This window comes from Oryctolagus cuniculus, chromosome 10, assembly GCF_964237555.1.
Source record: "Oryctolagus cuniculus chromosome 10, mOryCun1.1, whole genome shotgun sequence".
Classification (NCBI taxonomy): domain Eukaryota; kingdom Metazoa; phylum Chordata; class Mammalia; order Lagomorpha; family Leporidae; genus Oryctolagus; species Oryctolagus cuniculus.
Genome location: NC_091441.1, coordinates 97,676,329 through 97,699,115, shown reverse-complemented (window position 1 = coordinate 97,699,115; position 22,787 = coordinate 97,676,329). Strand labels below are relative to the sequence as shown.

General features: G+C 62.9%; 3 protein-coding genes and 1 long non-coding RNA gene across 11 annotated transcripts; 2 read left to right on the top strand and 2 right to left on the bottom strand.

The window, feature by feature from the left end:
• Positions 1 to 133: 133 nt before the first annotated feature.
• Positions 134 to 9,767, bottom strand: PCBP4 (poly(rC) binding protein 4). Of its 2 annotated transcripts, XM_051851589.2 has the most exons (14): positions 9,637 to 9,767; positions 9,119 to 9,227; positions 3,547 to 3,691; positions 3,392 to 3,415; positions 3,271 to 3,303; positions 3,003 to 3,119; positions 2,661 to 2,792; positions 2,375 to 2,503; positions 2,084 to 2,158; positions 1,913 to 1,957; positions 1,766 to 1,829; positions 1,626 to 1,678; positions 1,349 to 1,518; positions 134 to 1,024 (listed from the first exon to the last, which is right to left on the bottom strand). In XM_051851589.2, exons 3-14 carry the CDS (start codon positions 3,625 to 3,627, stop codon positions 736 to 738), a joined length of 1,212 nt encoding a protein of 403 aa, XP_051707549.1. In that variant the 5' UTR covers positions 3,628 to 3,691; positions 9,119 to 9,227; positions 9,637 to 9,767; the 3' UTR covers positions 134 to 735. The 2 variants fall into 2 exon arrangements, with proteins under 2 accessions (XP_051707549.1, XP_017199346.1); XM_017343857.3 differs by lacking the exons at positions 2,084 to 2,158; positions 9,637 to 9,767 and having other exon boundaries at positions 9,119 to 9,297.
• Positions 9,768 to 10,091: 324 nt separating this feature from the next.
• ABHD14B (abhydrolase domain containing 14B) lies at positions 10,092 to 22,730 on the bottom strand. Of its 5 annotated transcripts, XM_070049977.1 has the most exons (7): positions 22,505 to 22,730; positions 20,614 to 20,705; positions 18,164 to 18,311; positions 14,202 to 14,490; positions 13,150 to 13,388; positions 11,443 to 11,684; positions 10,092 to 11,124 (listed from the first exon to the last, which is right to left on the bottom strand). In XM_070049977.1, exons 5-7 carry the CDS (start codon positions 13,358 to 13,360, stop codon positions 10,945 to 10,947), a joined length of 633 nt encoding a protein of 210 aa, XP_069906078.1. In that variant the 5' UTR covers positions 13,361 to 13,388; positions 14,202 to 14,490; positions 18,164 to 18,311; positions 20,614 to 20,705; positions 22,505 to 22,730; the 3' UTR covers positions 10,092 to 10,944. The 5 variants fall into 5 exon arrangements, with proteins under 5 accessions (XP_069906078.1, XP_069906077.1, XP_069906079.1 ...); XM_070049976.1 differs by lacking the exon at positions 18,164 to 18,311 and having other exon boundaries at positions 22,505 to 22,695; XM_070049978.1 differs by lacking the exon at positions 18,164 to 18,311 and having other exon boundaries at positions 14,202 to 14,464; positions 22,513 to 22,653.
• On the top strand, positions 11,947 to 12,812 carry LOC138843964 (uncharacterized). The gene is made up of 2 exons (XR_011379215.1): positions 11,947 to 12,062; positions 12,487 to 12,812. It is a non-coding gene; the product is annotated as an uncharacterized lncRNA (long non-coding RNA).
• On the top strand, positions 13,967 to 22,087 carry ABHD14A (abhydrolase domain containing 14A). 3 transcript variants are annotated; one of them, XM_051851595.2, is made up of 6 exons: positions 13,967 to 14,059; positions 14,701 to 14,886; positions 17,541 to 17,752; positions 17,881 to 17,996; positions 20,626 to 20,861; positions 21,003 to 22,087. In XM_051851595.2, exons 3-6 carry the CDS (start codon positions 17,544 to 17,546, stop codon positions 21,183 to 21,185), a joined length of 744 nt encoding a protein of 247 aa, XP_051707555.1. In that variant the 5' UTR covers positions 13,967 to 14,059; positions 14,701 to 14,886; positions 17,541 to 17,543; the 3' UTR covers positions 21,186 to 22,087. The 3 variants fall into 3 exon arrangements, with proteins under 3 accessions (XP_051707555.1, XP_051707554.1, XP_017199347.1); XM_017343858.3 differs by lacking the exons at positions 13,967 to 14,059; positions 14,701 to 14,886 and adding an exon at positions 15,197 to 15,457; XM_051851594.2 differs by lacking the exons at positions 13,967 to 14,059; positions 14,701 to 14,886; positions 17,541 to 17,752; positions 17,881 to 17,996 and adding an exon at positions 15,034 to 15,457.
• Positions 22,731 to 22,787: the final 57 nt, after the last annotated feature.

Below are 22,787 nucleotides of genomic sequence, written 5' to 3'. Positions count from 1 at the left end.
GCTGGACACGACCCCTGAGGCTCCCCAGCTGGAACAGCCCAGTGGGGGCTGGTGGGGTCACAGGTGCGGTTCCTCTGCTGCCCCACTTCCTGGAGGTTTTGCCCACCCTCCCCCAGCACCACTATTTCATAGCTTCCTGGTCGCTGAGAATGTTTATTCAAAAACAGGGATTGAAAAAAACTGTACAGTGTCTGCTGCTCAGAACTGGGCCCCTGCCCCCATGCCACTGCCCCAGCTCCCAGCAGAGCCCCCTCCCTGGGCTGCCCAAAGGCAAGCCCAGCCAGTCCATTCCAGTCACAGGGCGCGGGGGGAGCAGCAGGGACCCGCAGAAGGCGGGAACAGAAGCACGGCTCCAGCCACCCCCACGCTCTCCTCCCTGAGCCCCACACAGCAGGCAGGAGGCCGGAAGCCCAGAGGGGTGGGGTGTGCAGGAGTGACCCCACCGTGGTGGGGGCACCAGAGAGGCCCCTGGCTGCTCCCTGCATCCGAGCACAGAGCTGAGGGGATGGGGGCCCCTGCCCTGGGGCTGCCACAGCTCTCGGAGCCCTGGGCCAGGAACTGCACCTGCTGTGGGAGAAGGAATCGCACAGACCCAGGCAGGGGAGGGAGTGCATCCATGCGTCTGGCGTTAGCGGCATCTGGGAGCCCTGGGTGGAGTCTCCTGGGGCAGGCAGGGTGCCAGGGCAGCCCCCCAGCTGGCGGTCCCACCTGCCCCTGCCTGTGGCTCCGGCGGCCTCAGTAGGGGGAGAATTTCTGCCGCTCGGCTTTCTTGCTCCCATTGGCCGCGGCCATCTTGGCAGTGTAGGCCGCCAAGCCCGGCGGTGGCCCTGGGGAGGCGGGCGGTAGAGCCAAGAAGGGCACAGGCTTGAGGCCGATGAAGTTGGAGAGGGAGATGGCGTAGGGCGTGCCCAGCAGGCCTGGAGGAGCCGTGGGCAGGGCCGTCAGGGGCGGCGAGAAGGGGGCGGACAGGTCTGCGGGGGTTGAGCCAGGCGTCCCCCCAGAGGTAGACTTGGCCGTCTCTAGACTGGAGAGAGGGACACGGAGGGGGGGAGAGTGAGAGGGGCGATGGGGCAGGTGTGGCACTAACCATGAGGGAGCAGGGAGCAGCTGCGTGGGTGTGTATGGGAAGGGGGCAGGGGGCGAGGGAGGTGGACAGTGAGGACGAGCAGAGACATGGAGACGGAGCGAGGCAAGGGGACATGACAGCTGGGCCCAGAGGGGTAAGGCAGGGCAACATGGGGTGCTGACACGGCCGGGGTCAGAGGGCAGGCTCAGATGGAGAAAGCCAGCCCCGCCCTCCTCGCCTGTGCCCTGCAGGTGCCCATGCCACCGCCCGCCCCATGCTCACCAGGCAGTGATGAGGTACTGGGCCAGGGCGATAGAGACGGGCGAGCCGGTGATGGTCACATGCCGCTCGCCAGCGCCCTCGGCTTGATTCCCGATCTTGATGTGGGCCCCTGACATCTGCCGGATCTCGCTGATCTTGCTGCCCTGGCGCCCGATCACACAGCCGATCAGCTGGGGAGACCACATTATTAGCATTCAACTCTGGCCAGAGCCCAGGACGCCCAGGCCCCCCGCCCGGCCCCCCGCCTGGCCCGCAGCCAACCCCCGCCCCTGCTCACGTCATTGGGAACCAGGAATTCCTGCGAACTGGTCTGTGTGCCAGGATCCAGTCCTGAGGGGGAGACGAGGGACTGAGTGTGGCTCTGGGCCTTCCCCGCCCCCCACGCCCACTCCAGCGGGGCCGCCCAGACCCGCGCACCTGGCACCACGCTAGGGGAGGCAAAGGGGACTGCGTGGCCTGAGAGCTGCTGGAGCTTGGTGACCTGTGCCAAAGAGAAAGGGGTGGATGTCAGAGGAGGCCCGGTTCCGGTTCTGGAGGGGAAGCCTCAGGCTGTGAGCCACTCACCTCAGCTGGGGTCACAGCCCCATATTGACCCTGGACAGGAAAGCCCTGCAGGGAAAAGTGGACGGAAAGGGGGTTACTGTGATGGGTCCCAGCAGCTAGCCGGTCACTCCGCATCCTCCCTGGACCCCCGAATCCCTGCTCCCACTCCCTTGCCCACCTCTATCCCCTCACCTGGTTGGCAGACAGGAGGACCGTACCCAGGGAGAGGCTTGGATGGTAGGGGATGGTGGCTCCTTTGGGTGGGGACTGGAAGGCAGACACGAGGAGGCTCCGCTGGGACCCTCGCTGCCAAGTGCCCCATGGGCCCCCCCAGGCAAATGCCTCCCAACACTTGGAGCCCACAACCCGCCCCTGCGGCCCCACCCAGCCCCAGCCAACACAGGCGTAGGATGTGAGGTCCTGAAAAGGCTCGCCCAGGGCCCCACCTCGTGCCACCACTGACCCCCCGGCCCAGGGTCGCACCTCCAGGATAACAGCACAGATCTGCCGCACACACAGGATAATGGCATCAGGCACCCCAGACACGGTGACAGCACGCTCTGTGGAATTGGGGAGCAAGTCCCCCGCCACCTGCACCTGAGCACCCGTGGTCTGCAAACAGAACAGGGGCTGCTCTGGCTGCCGCCGTAGCCCAGAGAAAGGCCGTGCGGGCTCCGAGCGCCCCAGCACGTACGAAGCCGTAAAGCCCAGGTCCCCGGTCACAGGTGGAGGGTGGGGCCTCCCTGGATGCAGCGCCCTCTCCCCTCACCTCTCGGATCTCCTTGATCTTGGTGCCCGCCTTCCCGATCAGCGAGCCACACTGGCTGGCAGGGATGACGAGGCGTAGGGTCACGGGAGGCCTGGAGACGTTCCCACCATTTGCAGGAGCAGCACAGAGGTCCTGGGGCAGGGAGGAGGGGTGGCTATGCACACCCCCGCCACTCCCCACCCTCCCACTCTGGCCCCTTCCTGCCCAGGGATAAGGCAGGTACTCCCTCCCCTGCCCTGGGCCAAGGGAACCCTCCCTCCCACCCACAACCAAGCCCTGGAGCCAGGACCCTGTTCTCCTTGGGGAGCCCCCCTTGGCCTCCCATCCCAGTGAGCCACAGACCTCATCCAGCTTGAAGGCGATCATGGAGACAGCGTGGAAGACGGCGGCTGTGGAGCCGGTGATGGTGGTGATGCGCTCGGGGCAGGAGCCCTCGGAGATGGTGATCCGGGCACTGCTCTGTGGGCACAGCACGAGCGGTGGGCAGCAGGGCCCCTTCCCCGCACCCCCTTGCCAAGAATCTGCCTGGCCCGCTCAGCCCCGGGGGCAGGCATAGGCCCTCCCCTCCGTGGCAGGTGCCCCAGGCTCCTCCCTCCAACTCCAATCTCACCTGCTCCCTGATCCGCTTTACAGTCTCTCCCTTCTGTGGAACAAAGCAGAGGTCACCCTTAGGCTGGACGGTCACCCAGCCTCAGGTGCAGGGGTCGCAGGCAGCGGGACTGGGAACCTACCTTCCCGATTATACTGCCCACCTCCTGCAAACGAGACAAGAGCGCAGTCAGGTGGGCCCTGAGGCCCCAGGCCCAGGCCCGCTCCCGACCCAGCAAGGGCCCCGCGGAAGGGGCCCCCCGCCCCGCCCCGCCCCGCCCCGCACGACCACACCCACCTTCCCGTGCATCAGCATCCGCAGCGTGAGGGTGATGCTGAGCTCCGGCTCTTCCTCCAGCCCCGCGTCTGAGCCGCTCATCCTGTCAGGCGGGGCTGGGGCCACAGCGGCCTGGGACAGTGTCCACGCTGCGGCCTGGCCGGCTCTGTGGGGGCAGCGGAAGAGGGGTGAGGGCAATCCCACACCCCAGAGCAAGGAGACAGCCTGGCTGTCCCGACAGCCATGCTTAGGTACACTTCACCAGCCGTGTGGCCCTGGATGGGTCCCTGACCCCTCCAAGCCTCAGCTTACCATCTGCAAAAGGGAGAACCAGTTCCCATCCCTGGAGTTGGGAGAGAAGGAGAGAAGCACACTGAGGGCAGGGGCCCCGTCTCTGGGCGTGTGCTTCCCTTCCCTCTCCCATCAGGAGGAGGGACGCACTCACTGGGTCCGTGGGAGGCCAGAGAGGACAGCCACGCGTGCCATGTCTAGGGCACCCTCCTGTGGATCGGGCCTTGAAGGCGGAGGGAAGGGTGGAAGCCGGCTGCAAAGAGGGCCTCGTGTCCAGGGACCAGGCCCTGCTGCCTGGAGCAGAAAGCAGCAGGCGCGGCAGGTCTTGCAGGGGGGGAGGCTGAGGGCAGTGAGGTTAGGAGGTCCCCTCAGCCCTACCTGCAGAGGTGACCTGGTTGGCCAGAGGGCACTGGAGCACAAGTTCCCTCAAACACCACGGGGCTGGGCACAGGGTATCAGGGGCCCACGGCGCACACTGTGGTGCTCTAATCCCTCTCCTGCGTGCTCAGGGTGGCCCTGGGGACAGGAGGTGAGCAGGATCCGGGCTGGCCACACTCCCAGCCTGGAACACTTTCTACACTACCCAAAACAAGGCACTTGGGGTCTGAGTCTCAATTTTTTCCCCCAAAGAACACAGAGGGAGCCGCTGCCCCTAGGACTGGGTGCTGGGTAAGAAAGGGGTTCAGTGGGCGGTGGGCCGTAGGAATGTCACGGCCACTAACCGGTGCTGGAGGGTGGAGCCTGCGATTAGCTGCTGGGATTAGCTCAGCCGCCAGCCCTCCCTGCCCGACCCCTTTTCAAGCCCCAGCTTAATCCTGAACCTTAATCCTGCTTGGAAATCCCTCTCCTTTGAAGGCTGTCTCCTGCCAAGGCTCAGCCTTGATGGGCAGCTCACTGGGGGACCAGAACCCAAGGAGGAGGACGGGGAGTGTGACCAGCTGGTGCCGAGCCGGGGCCAAGACTAAGCTCTCGCCCTGCAAATGCGTTCTGCCCAGGAGGGTGTGAGGGCAAAGGATGAGTGTGGTGGGCTTGGCGCACACGGAGGCCTCTGCCCATCCCGACACGAGGGTCAAGGGCGTGAGCTCTGCCCGATCCCCTTGCTAGCCAGAGTTTGGCCATGGAATGGAAGGGGGCACTCCCGCCTGGTTCTGGAGGTCTCCGCTTCTGCGCCCACTCCATGGCCAGGACAACCCTATTCCCGCCCCCCGCACCTGCTCCTCTCTCCCGTCCAGTTCCGCCCCAGGCTCTCCAGAGCTGGAGAGCAGCCGTGGATGTGGGCGCTGTGCTCGCCGAGCATCCTGGCCAGCCCCGTGCTGGCTGCCCTTGCTCCACATTCCCCGGGCTGCCTGCACTTCCCCCATCAAAGCGCGTGTAATGACGTGCTTGCTTTCAGCCTCCCGGACAGCCAAGCCCGGGAGCCCCTGAGAGCAGCAGCCAAGGCTGCCTGCCGCCTTCTTGTGTCCTCGGGGCTCTGTTCAGAACACGCTGGTGAGCTGAGCAGACGAACGCCCTGCCCGGCAAGGGAAGCTGACGCTGAGACAGTCACAGAGAGGAGGGGGTGGCAGGGTCCTGCCTGCTCTCCAGGCTGTCCCAGCCCCACCACGTGCTCCCATTCAGGCTGCTCCTGTGGGGTCCGTTAGTCCTCCTCGGGGACCAGCTGCAGGCTTTGGCCGTCTCCGAGGGCCCTCTCCTGCCTAGTAGCCATGAGCCTGTCTGCAGAGGGCTGACAACGTGTCCAGGGCCACTGTCTTAAGCTCCAGAGTTTTCTGGGGCTCACAGACCCCTTTGGGATGCCAACCAGTGAGAACCCTGACACTGACCCCACATCAACTCCACACCTCCTCTTGAGGCCCCAGGACAAAAGAGGCAGGGGCTGGAACACGGCCAGGACCGGAGCACCTGCCTCGGTACAGACCCGCTGCCCCAGTTGAGTGAATGACCTGGCCAGGCTCTCGGCCCACCCACCTGTGCTAAGTTTGGAGGCTGAGGGTGGGGGGAGGGTTGCTGGTCTATGCCCTCCCCTTCTCGGAGACCCTCAGGGTGCTTTCTGGCTACAGGAGAGAACAAGGGGCCCTGACCCACATTTCCCACATTCTCCTCGAGCCCCAAGAACGCGCAGCGCCGCTGGGTGTCCCTGGCTCCCTGGCTCCCTGCGGCTCCTGTCTGGTGGGTCCCTGCGGCTCCTGTCTGGTGGGTCCCTGCTGGGCCACCCACATGGCAGCCGCACATCATGCCACACTGACCTCCAGCTCACCTCCGACAGTGCCCAGCCCCCTCTGGTCAGCAGGGCTCCCAGGCAGAACATAACAAGCTCAGACAGGGCCTCTGACCTCAGGCCTCCCCTCCTGCGCCCCAGGCCCCCTCCCCAGACCTGGTGCCCACTCCTTCTGTTCCTGGCTTCCTGCCACTCGGGCTGGAGGGGGTGGGGAGGGTGGTGACAGCTGTGTAAGCGATGGCGGCTGCCCCCTTCCTGCCCCTCCCCCCCAGCTGTCTCTCTCCCATGACAGCTGCCCAATCAAAGGGCCGGGGGCTTAGCCAGCTCCCCCCACACGCAGGGATCAAGTGTCCACCCTGGCTTTGTTCTGGAGCAAGAACAATCCCAGGGAGGGGAGGGCTCCTGGGGCCAGGCAACTCAAGTAGCCCGCGCCCCTCAGGGGATTCCCTGGGCTCTCTGGCCAGTGTCTGGCCAGCTAGGGCCTGCAGACCCACCTGGGCTGGGGGAGGGTACCGTCTCCAGCTTCATTCCACATCTCCCAGCATCCCCTCACCACCTTCTCCTATTCCCACTCCGAAAGCGGTTGCACTGGCCACACCCAGTGATGCTGAGGAATGGCCGGGCGCATCAGCAGAGGCAGGGTGTGGCAACGGGCTGGAGAGCTGGGCGGCCAGGGACCCGGGCTCCCCTGCCCATCCCCTTCTCTGGAGATGCCCACCCTGCCCCATCAGGCCTCTTCAGGCCTCAGGCCACGCACCCAGCCTCGATCATGCCCACTTCCGGAGGCAGGAGGGGGAGACGGGGCCTCCAAAGGAGCAGCCTGGGGGCCACAAGCTCCAGCCCCTGTTCTCTGATTCAGGTCTGTCTCATAAACAAAGCGCCAGGCAGAGAAGGAACCGGATCAGAAATGCTACTTCGTCCTCACAGCATCACTAGGCAGCACCCTGAGTCTTCATAGCTAAGAGAAACCAAGGCAGGCCCAGGCCCAGGCTGGGCTCCCGGAGGAGGCCACAGCCTCACGGCACAGCCTCGCCCACTGGTACCCAACCCCTGCCGCCTCACCCAAGTTGAGAAAGGTCTCTAGCGTCCATTCTCCATGCTGGAGGCTACGCTGTCTACTGCTCAACAGCCATCCATGGCTCCCCAGTGCCCAAGAAAGGAAGTCTGATCTCCACGGACAGACAATCGAGGCCTTCATGGTCTGGCCCCTGCCGACCTGGCTCATCTCTACCCCATCCCCCATACACACCAGGCTGCAGAACACACCTAGAACCTCCAGCCTCTGCCCCGGCTGATCCCAGCCCGAGATGCCCGGCCTCCCCACTCTCAGAAGTGCCCCACCTGGGCAGGGCCCTCCCCAGCTTTCCCAGGGAGATGGAATCACTGTGGCCCCGCGCCCCTCGGGGAGACGGCTGCAACGAAAAGCAGTCCCGCGTCGGAGCCTGTCTTTCCAGTTCAGAGAACTCCAGGACAGAAACTTGAGACAGAACCGGGCTGAGCATGCAGGGAGAACTGGGGATCACACGGGCCGGGGACACTAGGAGCCATCAGGCTCAGGGGCCCTGGGGCTGAGGAGCCCGGAGGAGCAGTGAGGGACGCACACACAGGCCCCCCAGCTCTTCCTCGGCACCGCCAGCCCCAGCCCCTGCCCCTGCTGTGTTCCTGGGGTCCATGGCCTCCAGGGGGGATCTGAGTTTTGCAAAGTGGCCTCGCCCTCTGGAGAAGGGGTACTGGAAGAAGAGCTGGCGTGTGGGACGGGCTGCACGGCAGGGAGGCGGCCTCAGCCTGTCACAGCTGAGTCTCCCCAGTCAAGCCAGGAAGGCAGGCGATGTGGGAAGCCACTGGAGGAGCTGGGAGCCCTGGGGTCCACCTGTGCAGCCTGGAGCGCCTTCCTCCGGGGATCAAGCACTACGGGGGCAGTGATGGGAGCAGGGAGAGTGCACAGAGCCTGTCTGGGGACACAGGGTGGGGCAAGCCAGCCTCCCAGTGGCCTGGGCCTGCCAGGGTGTGTGGGCCGCCTGCTCCCAGCCCCCGACCCAGAGCATGCGAAGAGAACAATCCCCTTGTGTTTAGGCGGCCTGAGCCTGCATGCTGATGAAGGCCGGGGGTGGGGGCTGGGCTGGGGGCGCCTCGGAGGTTGAGAGGGCTCCAGGACCTGGAGGGGCAGAGGATCTTCAGATAGGGACAGAATAGCCTGCCCGGCGCCAGCCCTGAGTGAATGGGGGACCCCAGGAAGAGCGAAGGCCGGACTTGGCTCCTGGGGAGTGTCTGGGGTGCAAGCTCTCTTTGTAGGGGAAGAAGAGCCCCTGAGGACGCGTGTCCTGTTCATCCAGCATGAAGGTGATCTTCCAAGGCTGGGGGCACCCAGGGCCCCACATTCTGGGAGAAAGGGATGCACCTGGACATGAGTGCATCCCCTTGAAGACCACTCCCCTGGGTGCTGGACCCGGGCGGGGCCCTGGGTGCCACAGGTCTCAAGATGGCGGGCCTGGGCCATGGGAGTGAGGAGGCAGGCGCCTCCCTCTCCTGGCCAGGCAGGCACCAGGGCCAGGCTGAAGTGAGAGCAGAGCCCCCCACCCTAACCCACCCAGGAGCCCAGCCAAGGAGTCAGGTCAGAGCTGAGGCCAAAGAGCCCCAGGCACAGAAAGGACCACTGAGCTCCCAACTCTCATCTCCATGCAACCCTGGCCTGGAGGGTCTGTGTCTGGCTGCTCCTAGGACTGCAGAGCACGGCCAGGGGTGGATACTGGGCCAGGAGCAGCAGGGGCGCAGACACCGAGCAGAACCCGAACCCAGGACAGGAGGTCCAGGAAAGAGCAGGCCCAGAGGAAGCAAACACGGGTGGGATGGGAGCCTCAGACCTGAGATCTAAGGTCCAGGAAGCCCCCTCCCTGCTGCAGAGCGCTCCTCTGGCCGCTGAGAGCCCCCACCTGTACAAGTCTCAGCGATACGGGACAGGGAGCGCGTTCTTCGCAGTCTCCCAGTGTCCCGGAGCCAGGACCCCAGCCCAAGGACCCGAGCGCGGCCGCCTGCCCCCTCCCCCGGCCGAACCCCCAAACTTCGTGCCCCGCCCGGCCCGCGCCCTACCTCGCTGGGGCTGTCCTGCGGCGGCGGCGGCGGCGGCGCGGCGGCTGGGCCGCTCAGTCCCACATTGTCCCCGGGAAAGGCGGCCGCTCACAACTGCGAGTGACATCAGCTGCGAACAATGAGGGGTTTGACAGGCGCGGAGCCCGGCCGGCCCGGAGCCCGGCTCCGCGCCCCCCCCACCCCCGGCCCGCCCGGCCCGGCCCCTCCCCGCCCCCTCCCCGGATCCGATTACAGCGCGGCGGGCCCGCCCCAGCCGCCCCAGTGCCGCAGCCGCCCGCCCCGCCCCGCCCCGCGCGCCGCGGTGCGCCCCGAGCGGCCGCGCTTCCGGGAGGGCTCCGGGAGCCGCGGGCCTGCCCGCGCGGCGCCGGGCCCCGAGCCCCCGGCCTCGGCTCCCTCCGAGCTCGGGCTTCGACCTCCGCCCCGCCCTCATCGTGGCTCCCGTTGTCTGCGCTGTCCTGCGCGCGGGGGCCTCAGCCCCGAGACCCGCGGCCCGGCCCGGTGCGCACAGGACAGGTTACCGGGCCAGCTTCAGGAGGGGCCTGAGAGCCCTCGTGCACCCCGCCCCGCCGCGACGCCCCCAGGTCCACTCCCAGCATTCCTTTTGGGGTTCGGGTCGCGAGGGATGGGGGCGCGGCAGAGCCCTCGACGAGGGAAGAGATGCGTGGGGGAGGGGCTGAGCTATTCTCAAGTCCCACGCCCCTCCCCCCGCGCGCCGGGGGCCAAATATTCCTCCCCCTCTGCCCGGTAATCGGCTCAGCCTGGTCCCACTGACCTCCACCTCCCCCACGGCTGAGGCTCTTGGCACCTGGGTACGTGTGGGTGGGGAGGGGAATCCAATCTCCCTTCCCCTCCATCTGGCCTGGTGGACAAAGGGCAGGGGGACCATCTGGTCCCGCCAGCGTGGGGGAGGGGCCCGCCGTGGCGGTCCCTAGGGGCGGGGGAGGGGCGGCGCTCCGGAGACAGCGAGAGCCTGTAAGGGTCTAATTGCATCGCTTTATTTCCATCCCCCAAACCTCAAAGCAAGGCACTAGCTGGGCTGAGAAGACCCAGACCGCACAACCCGGGGCAAGGGAGCGCCGGGAAGCCAGGGAGAAAGCAGGGAGATCGGCCTCTCCGGGGCAGGCAGTTCTGGCCCTGGGGCCACCTGCAACCAGTGGGTGAGTAGAGCCGGGGGCCCGCCACACCCTAGGCATAGCAGTTCTGCAAGGGCGGGCCCATGGGGCCCAGACAGGTGCTACAGCGTTAGAAGTGCACATGGACCTGGGCTAGTGCCTGTGTGGAGGCCCAGGTGTGCACGGGTGCGTGTGCAGGGCAAAGCTGCCCATGAAAAAGGTGCATGGTCTCCCCATCACCTGCACCATGCAGCGGCTCCCGTGAAGGGTCAGACCTGTATCTGGGATCAGGTAGGTATAGAAGGCTCCAAGCATGTAAGTGCGTGTGGCCTCAGGCGGGAGGGGGTGGGCAAGGGTGGGGGTGACTGGCCTGCAGGGCAGCTGAAGGAGGAGGCAGGGGGAGGCTGGGCAGAGCAGAGGAAGGCGAGAGAGCCAGCAGGAGCCTGTGGAAGCTTGGATTACCCTCCAGCATATTACGTCCCTTGATTCCTGTTTTTTGCTCTTGATTTTACCTCCTCAGTCTGGCGCTGCAAAAGAAAGAAGCAGAAAAAGACACGGACCCCAAAAGACATGAACCCGGAGAAACAACAGACAGACACACCTGTGGTGCACATGTGATGAGCCAGAGCCAAGAGAGGGGTGGGAGAGAGCGGGAGAGGCCCGAGGCAGCAGGCAGCAGGCAGGCAGGTGTCTCCCCCGGCCAGAGCGCGGGGCCTATGCCAGCCCCTGCAGGAAGCTCAGCAGCTCTGTATGCCACTCCTCCGGTTTGTCCAGGTAACAGGGGTGCCCCGCCCCCTTCATGACCAGCACCCGGTGGTTGGGCAGCTGCTTCAGGTGCTCAAAGCTGCTCTGACCCATGGGGTCCTGGTCTCCATATACAATCAGGGCCGGAATCTGAGAGAGAGGAAAGCGGGGCGGAGTCAACGGGGCCGCCAGGGCAGCCTGCCCCCTAGCGGGCAGCTCACCCCAGGGCCACCCAGAGAAGGGGAGAGACAAGCTGGCCCTACGGGTGGTGGCGCAGAGTATGTCTGCCCCGGCACACAGCTTGGCACAGGGCTTGGCTCGGTAATCCGACAAGCAAACCAAAGAGGTGGAGTTTGGCGGTCAGCTCCTCCCAGCCACCAGGTAAGTCACCTAGCGCCTGGATAAGGCAGGCCCCCAGGGAAGGCCACTTCCTGGCTCCTGGCAGGGGCCCCTCCCACCCAGAAGTACCTTCACACTGGCGTAGTCGGCGGCACTGATTTTGTCGGTGCAGATGGGGGCCACCGGCACATAGCCCCGGAGCTGGGAGCCGGGGGCTGTGAGGAAGGGCAGGGAGTACATGCCACTCATGGATGGACTGATCACCACCGGGGGGCCCAGGGCCAAGGCCTCCACCAGAGCTGCCAGGAAACCTGCAGGGACCAGCTCCCCGAGAGGGGCAGGGGCTGCTGCTTCCTTGGAGCGCCCCAGGCCTGCAGGAGACAGAAGACACGGGCAGTGAGTGGGAACACCAGGGAGAGTGGGTCCCTTCCTCCAGGAAGGCTCCTGGGTCAGCCCCTCTGTGCCCAGGTTCCTGGCCTGCCTGCCTCCAGCTTTGTGCCCATCTCCTCCAGGCCCACCAGTGTCCCGGGACGAAGGGGGTGCTGGGGTCTAGGGGCGGGTCCACGTCCCAGGGCTGCAGCTCCTGTCTAGGTGGCCCTGATAGGTGCCCCCAGTCTCCCTCAGCTGCTCACTTTCCCCATCTGTCAAGCAGGGATGACAAGTGTGTACCACGAGCGACTGCTGTGGTACAGCAAGTCGACAAGCAAGGTCGGCTGTGTCAAGGGCAGGTGGTCCTGAACTGGCCCTAGGTGGGTTCCTTGAAGACAGTGGCTGGGGGCAGGTCACGCACCCCCACCTGCCCTTTCAGTCACTCCCCACTTTGACAACAAGCAGCTGAAGATCTTTACCCTGAAGCTCAGCCCAACCCACCGTGGGAACCAATCCTGGCCTGGCTGGAGGCCTTGAACCCTTACCAGCCCTAGCCAGGAGGGGGCGGGGCGGAGCAGACCCACTGCTTGCTCCATGCTTGGCACCAAGGGCTGGGGCAGGGCAGTCCCGGGGCTGCCCCACCTTCCCCAGAGCCCGGCCCTGGACTTTGCACCCAAAATCAGGACGAGGGTCCTAGCCCACCACCAGGCAGAGCCCTGGCCTGCTCGCAACGTGCCAGGACACACCTCAGCCCTCAGGGCTTCCAACAACCTGTGGTTAGCAGTCAAAATATTTGACTTCCAGGCAGCCAGCATTGTGGCACCGTGGGCTAAACTGCCTCTTGCAATGCTGGCATCCCATTCTGGAGCACCGGCTGGAGCCCCAGCCACGCTGCTTCCAATCCAGCTCCTTGCTAATGTGCCTTGGAAGGCAGCGGAGGACGGCCCAAAGGCTTGGGCCCCTGCCACCCAGAGTTCCTGGCTCCAGGCTTCAGCCTGGCCCAGCCCCAGCCAGCTGTTGCAACCATTTGAGTGGTGAAAAGCGGTTGGAAGGGCAATTGATCTCTCTCCCCACACCCCCCCCATCACTCTGCTTTTCAAATAAAATAAATCTTAAAAAAAAAAAAAAAACTGACTTCCAATTGGATAAGCACCAATTTCTATGTGTCAGGTGCTAGCCATACATTCACGTGGGCAATCTCATCCACCCCCAAACACAAGCATGGTGAGTTTCCATTCCAGACAAGGAAACAGAAGCTCAAGAGATTGGGACACTGGCCCAGATCACAGTGAGGAGCCGCTGGGCAGTGTCCAGGCAACACCTGGGTCAGAATGGCCTTGCAATGGGCATCAAACTCCGAGCCCAGCCTGGCTAGGCCCTCACAGTCGCACGGCACCAGACCTGCCTCCCGATGAGGCAGACCCCACACACCCACACACCCACCCACCCATTCTTGCCTAGAAGTACCTGGGAGGTCAACGGCCACGGCCCGGTAGCCGGCCTGGGCCAGCCTGCGCAGCGTACCCAGGTTCTGCCAGGTCTCGGAGGAGAAGCGGATACCATGCAACAGCAGCACAGAGAAGCGAGCGGCCTGCCCGCCGCCCGGCCGTGCCTCCCGGAAGAAGAGGCTGAGGCCCTGCACCTGGACGGTGCCCTCCTGCTGCTCGGTGTCCACCATGCCCGCGGCCGCTACGCTGGTGATGCACCTGTGGTTCAAAGCCGGCCCGATGAGGGGCCACAGAACATCCCGCGCAGGGGGAGCGGGGAGTGGCAAGGAGACCTCCGGGAAGCTTCCAGAACTCCAGAAACGTGCTTTCAAGTCAGGACAACCTCTTCCTTCTGCCCCTGCCATGCACTTAATTGTGTTGGCCTCAACTTCCGCATCTAAACTATGGGGACAATAAAACCTACCTCAAGGATTAGGAGCTTAAGGGAGGGTACCTGCCAGTGCCAAGAACTCAGCACCTGGGGCTTCCATTACCGCTGCTATTCTGTTCTCCTTTTCCACAAAACGGGATTATTCGCGAGGACTAGCTCACGGGTGGTTGATGGGATTAAATGAGGCCACGCGTGGAAAACACTCGGCGCGGGACCTGCACACAGGCAATGCACGTACTATCCCTGCTACGCTCATCACCCCCCTCTTCCCCGCGCACTGCCACAGGTCTCGAGCCCGCACCGCAAGCCGGGAGTGGGGGGGAGGAAAGAGCCCATTTTCCGGAGGCGGAAACCGCAGCGTCCAGTGGCAAGGGCTTTGGAGTTAGGCCTACAGGGGCGCAGGGTGCTCAAGGCGGAGGCGCCGCGGTCAGACGCGCGGACCCCGGCGCCGCCACGTCTCGTCCCCTCCCCTCGGAGGACCCCCGTTCCAGCTCTCTAGGTCTGGAAGGGCGCACAGGGAAGGGATGCGGGCAGCCCCGAAGGTGGAGGCCTGGGGAGCCGAGAAGGGAAGACCTGGGGTGGGTGGGGGGTGGGTTCTAGCTGGAGAGGGGAAGAGAGGGTCGTGCGCGCAGGGCGCGTACCTGGGGAGCTGCGTGGCGTCGCGCAGACCGGAGGCGGGCGAGTGCTGGCCGGGCCTGGGGCCCCTGGAGAGACGCCGGGAAGCGGCCCACTGGGGGCGGGGGCGAGGGCCGGCCCGTGCTCCGGGGCGCCCTCCTGTGGCCAAAAGCTGCTGCAGGGTCCGTCCGAGCCGCTCACGCCCCTCCGGGCTCTCCCGGTTCTCAAAGCGACCTCAAGTGTCCCAAGCGCCAGGCTGGGTGACATCCGAAACTCTCAGCGAAGCGACCTGCCTCATACGGACACGGTGCAGCTCTAGGAGGACGGATTTTTCAGAGCTGAATCCCTGCGGCTCCCTTCTTGATCCCCCCTCCCACCTCTTTACCCCCGCCAGGAGTGCCCAGCCCAGAGCTGAGCTCCCCGCCCCCGCCCCACTAGGCAGGTGTCCTTGGTCCTTTTCCCAACGCCTCCAAGTCCGTTGCCTCGCCTGTAGACCGCGTCTGATGCGTCTGTCTACCTCTGCAGGATACCAATAAGGAGCGGACCCTGTGCGCTCCGCCCAGCCTCCCCGCGCCCGGCTCGGCAGCCACGTGGAGCCCAGAGCCTGGGCCGGGCCACACGGTCACGCATCGCCAACCAGGCCGGCCCAGACCCCGACCGTGTGTGTGTGTGCGTGTGCAGGGGTCAGAGAAGCGGTGGGGCTGCGACACGGTAATATCTGGCGTTTCCACCACGAGCCTTCTGCATGGCCAGTCTTCAGGGACTGGCCCGCCCCTCAAGTCCTAAAGACACCACTTTCCGGGAGGACTGGGGGCGGGGGGCGGTCTCACCCTCAACCCCATTGCACAAACAGACACCTGAGCGACAGTGAAAATGTCCCGGCTGAGTGGCTTTCCGCCCGCTCTCCGGCCAGAAACAATTGGGAAAATCGGGACGGCGGGGCGGGTCCGTGCAGAGCGGGGACTGCCTGCAAACGCGGCGCCGGCGGACTGCGCAGGCGCGCCTCGGTGGCCGCGCTGGCGGCCGCTGGCCACCGCTCAGCCCGCGGAGCGGCCAGGGCCGCGTCAGGGCCCGCTGCTGTTCCGCGGCTGGCTCCGCCTGGGCGGAGCCCACCCAGCTGCGGCCCATCCCGGCGGGCCCGGTGAGTGTCCCCGGGGAGGGAGACTCGACGGCTGCCCGCGGCGGACAGCTGTTGCCCCCCCTCCTTGCCCCACCGGTTGCGGAGCGAGTTCTACGGAAGGGGCCGGCGCTGCGTGGAAAGTGTGCACATGCGCGGGAATCGGTGCGTACCCGTGTGTCTGTGCGTGTGTCGGGAATCCTGCGCACACCTGTGCGTCTCTGTGTGTCAGTGTCTGCCTGTCTGCGGGTTCGTGTGTGTAGAGTTCTGTGCGACTGTGCTTGAATTATTTGAAGGTCTTCGTGTTGTTTTGAAAGCCTGGGTCCGTCTGCCTGTCTTCCTGATGCCTGACGGTGCACGTGACCTTAACGGTGCTATTGCAAGGAACTGTTTGCCCAAGGGCCAGTGGATGTGCAAGGAGGCTGCGTGTGCACGCAGGGAAGCATGTGCAAAAGGAAAGCTTGTAGGGGCAAGACTCAATGTCTGTGCGTGCGTGGGCACAGCTGTGTGTCATTAACGATGTGTACTGCGGTGACCTGAGGTGGGCACAGGTCACTTCCCACCCCACCTCTGCAGGTTGAGCTGACCTAGCCGCCTACTGTAGGCTTCCCGCCATTGCCCAGTGTGGTTGCACCCTGGGTTGCCAAGGCAACAGCGGAACACTTCCCCACCCTCTTGAGGCTCCCCTGGGTATTGGAAGCACCCACCAATCCCCTGCTGTTCATGGTCATGAACTAGAGAGGGTTCATGATCATCGTCCCCCCTCCCCACCAGCTCCTGCTTTCGCCCCAGAGGGGGCTGCCAGTGCCCACATACTGCTCGGATGGATCCCCCGCTGCTGAGCCTGTACCCAGTTGGCGCTCCATGAAAAAAAGTGTTCATGGGAATCCTGGACCAAGACAGATGTGTACATCCTAGGCCCAGGAAGTGAGGACCGGACCAGCCCTTGGTCAGGACCACTGCATTATTTAAATACCACAAGAGGCTTGGGAGGGCAGCCATGAGGTTATCCTGATGTACTGACAAACCAGACACAGCAAGGACAGGTCTCAAAGCCAGGGCTACCAGCCCTGTTAGGGTCCTGGGTCTTTTTTTTATTATTATTTTAAGATTTATTTATTTATTTGGAATTAAGTTAGAGAGAGAGAGAGATCTTCCATCCCCTGATTCACTCCCCAAATGGCCACATCTGCTGAGGTTGGGCCAGGTGGAAGCCAGGAGCTAGGAGCTTCTTCTAGGTCTCCAGGGTGCAGGAGCCCAAGCACTTGAGCCATTTCATTTCCACTGCCTTTCCAGACCATCAGCAGGGAGCTGGATCAGAAACGGAGCAGCCAGGACTCAAACTGGTGCCCATGTGGGACGCCGGTGTCACGGCTGGCAGCGGCTTAACCTGCTGCACCACAGCATCAGCCCCTGGGTCCTGCACCTTGAGATCTGTCCTTTGGTCCGGCGGAGGCCTTGGACTGTAGGAATCTGTGCAGCTGGGGTGTGTGTTGGGGGCGTGGTAATCCGTGCCTCCCACCTGTGTGCCGCCCTTCTCCTATCTAGGTGTGCCACGCTCTCCCCTGGCCGTAGCACTGCCTCCATCACGGACATTCTCAGCGGCCTCTTAATGATTGCTGGCCCAGACCAACCCTTCTCACCCACTGCAAAGCACACTCTTTCTGTCTTGTGTGCAGTGGGATAAGAATCCTATCCACACATGCGCTCATGAGGAGGCCATTCATTGTGTGGGCTTGTTCCTTTCATGGCCCTCACCCTCCCTCCACCTGCAAGGCCCCAGCTCAGCCCCAGGGAGTCGCCCAGTGTGGCCTGGTAATTAGCAGCCCAGCCCTGGGGTCAAATCGCAGTTTCCCTATTTGCAGCTCTGCACTGTGGCCAAGAGAATTTATGTCTCCGGGTCTCAGTTTCCTCGTCTGTCAGAGACCCGTACTCATAGCTGCTCCCCGGTATTCTCTGGGGATCTGCAAAGGGCCGAGCGGAGGGCTCGCTGAATGGAAGTGTGGTTTTGCCCTGCACGGTGATGAGCGTGGTCGCTGAGCACGGTCTGTGCGGGGGCCATCTCAGATGCCTGTCCTCACGCTCCAGGGTATCTGAGCCTCTGCCTTGATGTGTGGAGGCGCTGGGTGCGAATCCTGGCAGGGGAGTGGGCAGGGGCTGGAGCTCCTCCGCCGGGGCCTTCTGGACGGGGCCCAGGGGACATTGTGGGGCTCAGCCTCGGTCTCTTCCTTCTCCTGTCTTCTTGCAGGCTATGGTACAGATATCCATGAGCCGGTCCCAGGGAGCCCTGCTGGGCCTGGGCCTGCTGCTCACGCTGCTGCTGTACGTGGGGCTGCCAGGCCCCCCGGAGCAGACTTCTTGGCTCGGGGGACAACCCAACGTCACAGTCCTGGCTGGCCTCACCCCTGGCAGCTCCCCCATCTTTTACCGTGAGGTGCTCCCACTCCATCGAGCACACAGGTGGGTGCGGACCCAAGGCCCAAGGGGAGACCCAACGCGGGGTGCTTGGAGCCTGGGAGGGCAGTGGGAAGGAGACAGCGGGCTGCCTCCCAGCCCCGGGACACATGCAGCGCCCTGTGTGCCTGCAGGGTGGACGTGGTGCTGCTCCACGGGAAGGCCTTCAGCTCCCGCACGTGGGAGCAGCTGGGCACCCTGCAGCTGCTGTCGCAGAGGGGCTACCGGGCCGTGGCCATTGACCTTCCAGGTGAGCATCCCTAGCCTGGATCCAGACAGGCAGGAGGCGGCAGGTGCAGCAGCTCCGCAGAAGTGGGGACTGGAGGGGTGGGGAAGCTCTAAGGTGTGACGGGGGGCACCGGGACCCCAGTGTCTGGACAAGCAATGGCAGGTCACAACACCCCAAAACACTCTTACTTCTGCCTTGGAAACTCCAGTGTGAAATGCACGTCACGTAGCAAATGGAAACGAGGCTCACTCCACCAGCAGTCGTGTGGGGGCTCTCACTGTGCCTTCTATGACAAACGATGGCGTGTCGTTCATCTCACTACACAGATGATTTGTGCTATCGTCATTATTAAAAAAAAAAAAAAAAAAAAAAAAAAAAAAGCAAAAGCCAGTGAAGCCCTCTGAGACCAGAGCCACGTTCCTCTCCCTCTCTGAGCAGACTGGGGGGAGGGGGTGCCAGTCCCTATACCGGTCACTGCCACACAGATGCAAGCCACGTGCAGGACATGTGCTGGGGTTCATAAGCATAACTGGCCTCCTGCTGCCAAGTCCACCTCTCCCCACACCCTGTCTCGTGAACCAAGCCAGTCCCTGCAGAACTCCCAGCGTGTCATTAACCATGCAGTGTGTGCCACAGGAAAGATGGACACATGGTAGTCGGCCATCTCTACTGGTTTCCTCAGAATCCAATGAAATGACTATTAAAAAAAAAGGCACAGGTGGCGTGGCGTTGTGGCACAGTGAGTGAAGCCACCTTTTGCAATACTGGCATCACATATCGGAGCACTGGTTTGAGTCCCAGCTGCTCTGCTTCTGACCCAGCTCCCTGCTAATGTGTCCCGGAAAGCAGCAGCAGGTGGCCCAGGCACATGTAGGCCCCTGCAACCCACATGGGAGACCCAGATGGAGTTCTTGGCTCCTGGCTTTGGCCTGGCCCAGCTTCAGCCATTGTGACCATCTGGGGAGTGAACCAGCAGATGAAACATCTCTTTATCTTCCCCACTTTGTCTCCGTCACTCTATCTTTCAAATAAGTAGTGAGTTCTGTCTGTTGTTGCTAAAGAAAAGCTCAAGTAAGGTAGCTCCGTCTTTGGACGTGCCTCTTTGAGTATGCAGGCACTCATTTCTCTTGGGCAGCTACTGAGGACAACTGATGGGTCAAAAGATACACATCTCGGGGTTGGCATTGTGGTATAGCAGGTAAAGCCACCACCTGCAACTCTAGAATCCCATACGGGCACTGGTTTATATATATTTATATAAACTCTGCCATCAAATAAATAAAGTACCCATCTTAAGATTCTTCCAGGCCAGCGCTGCGGCTCACTAGGCTAATCCTCCGCCTTGCGGCGCCGGCACACCGGGTTCTAGTCCCGGTCGGGGCGCCGGATTCTGTCCCGGTTGCCCCTCTTCCAGGCCAGCTCTCTGCTGTGGCCCGGGAGTGCAGTGGAGGATGGCCCAGGTGCTTGGGCCCTGCACCCCATGGGAGACCAGGAGAAGCACTTGGCTCCTGCCATTGGATCAAGTGCGGTGCGCCGGCCGCGGCGGCCATTGGAGGGTGAACCAACGGCAAAGGAAGACCTTTCTCTCTGTCTCTCTCTCACTGTCCACTCTGCCTGTAAAAAAAAAAAAAAAAAAAAAAAAAAAAAAAAAAAAAAAAGATTCTTCCAAAAGGAGGGGTTTATCCTCCCATCAAATCCTGTATGACAGTGCCCATTTCACATCTTTCCCAACACTGGGTACTATCAGTCTTGAGTTTTGCCGATACAATGAATGAAAGATGTTTTTCTAGCAGGACTATTACAACAACAAAAAAATAGCATCTGGGGAATTGGAGTAGCATGTGCCATGCCCCACTGGTTCCCACCTCTGCATCTCCCTCCCTTTTTAAAGATTTATTTATTTGAAAGGCAGCGAAAGGGGCCAGCATTATGGTGTAGTAGGCTAAGCCTCCGCCTGCAGCGCCAGCATCTCATATGGCTGCTCCACTTCTGATCCAGCTCTCTGCTGTGGCCTGGGAAAGCAGCAGAAGATGGTCCAAGTCCTTGGGCCCCTGCACCCACATGGGAGACCCGGAAGAAGCACCTGGCTTTGGATCAGCCCAGCTTTGGCTGTTGTAGCCATTTGGGGAGTGAGCCAGTGGATAGAAGACCTTTCTCCTCTCTGTCTCTCCCTGTCTCCATAACTCTGCCTCTCAAATAAATAAAATCTTAAAAAAAAAAAAAAAAAAAAAAAAAAAAACAAAACAAGGCAGCGATAGATGAAGACAGTGGAGAGAGAAGGAAAGAGATCTTATACCTGCTAGTCCACTCCCCAAATCCCCAAATCTCTGCAACAGCCAGGGCTGGGCCAGGCCAAAACCAAGAACCAGGAACTCCATCCAGGTCTCCCATGTGGGTGCAGGGGCCCAAGCACTTGGGCCATCTTCCGCTGCCTTCCCAGGTGCATTGGCAGGGAGCCGGACCGGAAGCAGAGCAGTCGGGACTCAGACTGGTGCTCCCATATGGGATGCTAGCCTTGTAGGTGGCAGCCTAACCCTGCTGCGCCACCACACCCCCATCTCTGCTGCGCCCGCCTGCCCCCATCTCTTTTCTCCACTGTGGTGTGGAGCCCACTAGCCCCCCATCAGCTGGTACTTACCGCTGTTCCCAGGTTTTGGGAGCTCAGCACCTTCAAAGGAGGCGAGCACAGAGGCAGGCCGGGCAGAGCTGCTGGAGCGGGTGCTGCGGGACCTGGAGGTGAAGAATGCCGTGCTGGTGAGCCCCTCGCTAAGTGGCCGCTATGCCCTGCCCTTCCTGGTGCGAGGCCACCACCAGCTACGTGGCTTCGTGCCCATCGCACCCGCTGCCACGGAGAGCTACACCCGAGAGCAGTTCCGGGCTGTGAAGGTATCCTGTCCCCAGCTTGTGTCATGGTGTGGTCAGGACCTGGGGACGGGGCCTCAGCCTTGGTCTTGGATGGAAGAGGCGGGGTGTCTGGGGAAGGCTCGCTAAGATGGTGTCGGTCACAGCCCCTTGCCTCGCCCCCAGACTCCAACCCTCATCCTCTACGGGGAGCTGGACCACAACCTGGCGCGAGAGTCGCTGCGGCAGCTCCGCCACCTGCCCAACCACACCGTGGTGAAGCTGCGCGCCGCGGGCCACGCCTGCTACCTCCAGAAGCCGCAGGACTTCCACCTCGCCCTCCTCGCCTTCCTCGACCGGCTGTCCTGAACTGACCCACTGCTCAGGGCCCAGGTCTGGCCCAACTCGAAGGGTCTGGATCCCTCATCCCACCAGGGAAGGAGCCCCTGGGATCGCAGGGCACAGAGATCAGAGGGGCAGATCCGGCCAGAACCTTTCGTCTATTTCACAGGCACAATTTTTTTTTTAAAGTATATTTGTCTTTCCTGGGTGGTGACAGTTTCATTTTCCGGTGTGTTTCAGGAGAGGCAAGAGTGGGAGGCAAGTCTGGGTCTGTTTGGGGGCTGGAGGGGGCCTGGGAGGCTAAGGATGCAACACTTCCTAGCTGTCTCCCCTTAGCACTGTGCCTCAGTTTCCTCATCTGTAAAATGGCATGATGGTGACACCTGGCTTAGAGGGTGGTTGTAGGACTGAATGGGTACGTGGGACACTTGGTTACACACTTGGCTGGAGGAATTGGGGGTGGGGAGGTAACAGCTAATGTATGACCACTGGGAGTGATGGGAAATCCGGAGTCTACAGTTGAGGGGGTCAGGAGTGGATGGGGACCAAGATTTAGGAATTAACACAGCACTGTTGGGGGCCAGCGCTGTGGTAGAGCAGGTAGGGCCACTGCCTGCATCACTGGCATCCATGTGGGTGCCAGTTTGAGTCCTGGCTGCTCCACTTCCTATCCAGCTCCCTGCCGATGGCCTGGGAAAGGCAGTAGAAGATGGCCTGAGTGCTTGGGCTCCTGCACCCGTGTGGGAGGCCCAGTGAAGCTCCTGGCTCCTGGCTTTGACCCGGCTCAGCCCTGGCAGATGCAGCCACTTGGGGAGTGAACCAGCAGGTGGAAGACCTCTCTCCTCTCTGGCACTTTCTCCCTCTCTCTCTCTATATATATATAACTGTACTGACATTCAAATAAATAACTAAACCTCAAAAAAATAAAAGAATACTGCATTGTTGATGAGCCAGCAAGCCCGTTCCCCTGCGTGGCATGGGTGAGCAGGACTTCAACCCCAGGGCGGGTGGCATGGACCCCCCCACCCCACCCCGGCCCTCTTTCTTGACCCAGAGGTTGAAGTCTCCAGCCCCAGCCCCCTCCCCAAGCTGACTGAGCCCCTGGAGCACAGAGCAGAACCGGTGAGGCGTGCAGGGGGCAGCTGGGCACACAAATGGACAGCCACAACCCTGTGTCGCTTTCTCCTCCCCCCGCCCGGGGGTGGGGTGGCATTTCCTAGGAACAAGGGAGTTTGGCACAGGATCAGCCAAGAGTGCAGCTCCCCGTCATGCCCTCACGACCGGCGACACCGACACATTTCCCCACACCCTGGCGTGAGCCCACGTGCTCCCACCCGTTGATTTACCCGCGTACTCGGCACGCTGTCCGGTCGCTGTCCCTTCAAGGACTGAACCCTGAGGCACGCGGCCTAGCCTCCTGGGGCTCACAGACGCGTCCGCGAGCAGGGGACAGCGAGGGGGCCGGAGTGCGCGCAGGAACCAGGCAGCTTTCCGCGGCGGCGCCCGCCCAGTCGGGAGGCTGGAGCAGGGATCTTCCGGGACCGGGGCCAGCCGAGCATGCGGCCCAGGCCCGAAGCAGGGCGTAAGGGGGCGTGTCCTGCGGGGGCGGGGCCAGTCCGGAGCCCGGCC

Excerpts from the sequence above, each read along its gene's own strand:
- ABHD14A (XM_051851594.2), top strand. The coding sequence starts at position 15,049 with ATGTCCCGGCTGAGTGGCTTTCCGCCCGCTCTCCGGCCAGAAACAATT. Across the intron at positions 15,458-20,625 it reads GTGCACATGCGCGGGAATCG|GTTTTGGGAGCTCAGCACCT; the intron begins GTGCGTACCCGT and ends CGCTGTTCCCAG. Across the intron at positions 20,862-21,002 it reads AGCAGTTCCGGGCTGTGAAG|ACTCCAACCCTCATCCTCTA; the intron begins GTATCCTGTCCC and ends CCTCGCCCCCAG.
- PCBP4 (XM_051851589.2), bottom strand. The coding sequence starts at position 3,627 with ATGAGCGGCTCAGACGCGGGGCTGGAGGAAGAGCCGGAGCTCAGCATC. Across the intron at positions 2,793-3,002 it reads TCGCCTTCAAGCTGGATGAG|GACCTCTGTGCTGCTCCTGC; the intron begins GTCTGTGGCTCA and ends TCCCTGCCCCAG. Across the intron at positions 1,958-2,083 it reads TCCTCCTGTCTGCCAACCAG|GGCTTTCCTGTCCAGGGTCA; the intron begins GTGAGGGGATAG and ends TTTTCCCTGCAG.
- ABHD14B (XM_017343859.3), bottom strand. The coding sequence starts at position 14,442 with ATGTCACCCAGCCTGGCGCTTGGGACACTTGAGGTCGCTTTGAGAACC. Across the intron at positions 11,685-14,201 it reads GACGCCACGCAGCTCCCCAG|GCCTGGGGCGCTCCAAGGAA; the intron begins GTACGCGCCCTG and ends TGTCTCCTGCAG. Across the intron at positions 11,125-11,442 it reads CCGACTACGCCAGTGTGAAG|ATTCCGGCCCTGATTGTATA; the intron begins GTACTTCTGGGT and ends CCTCTCTCTCAG.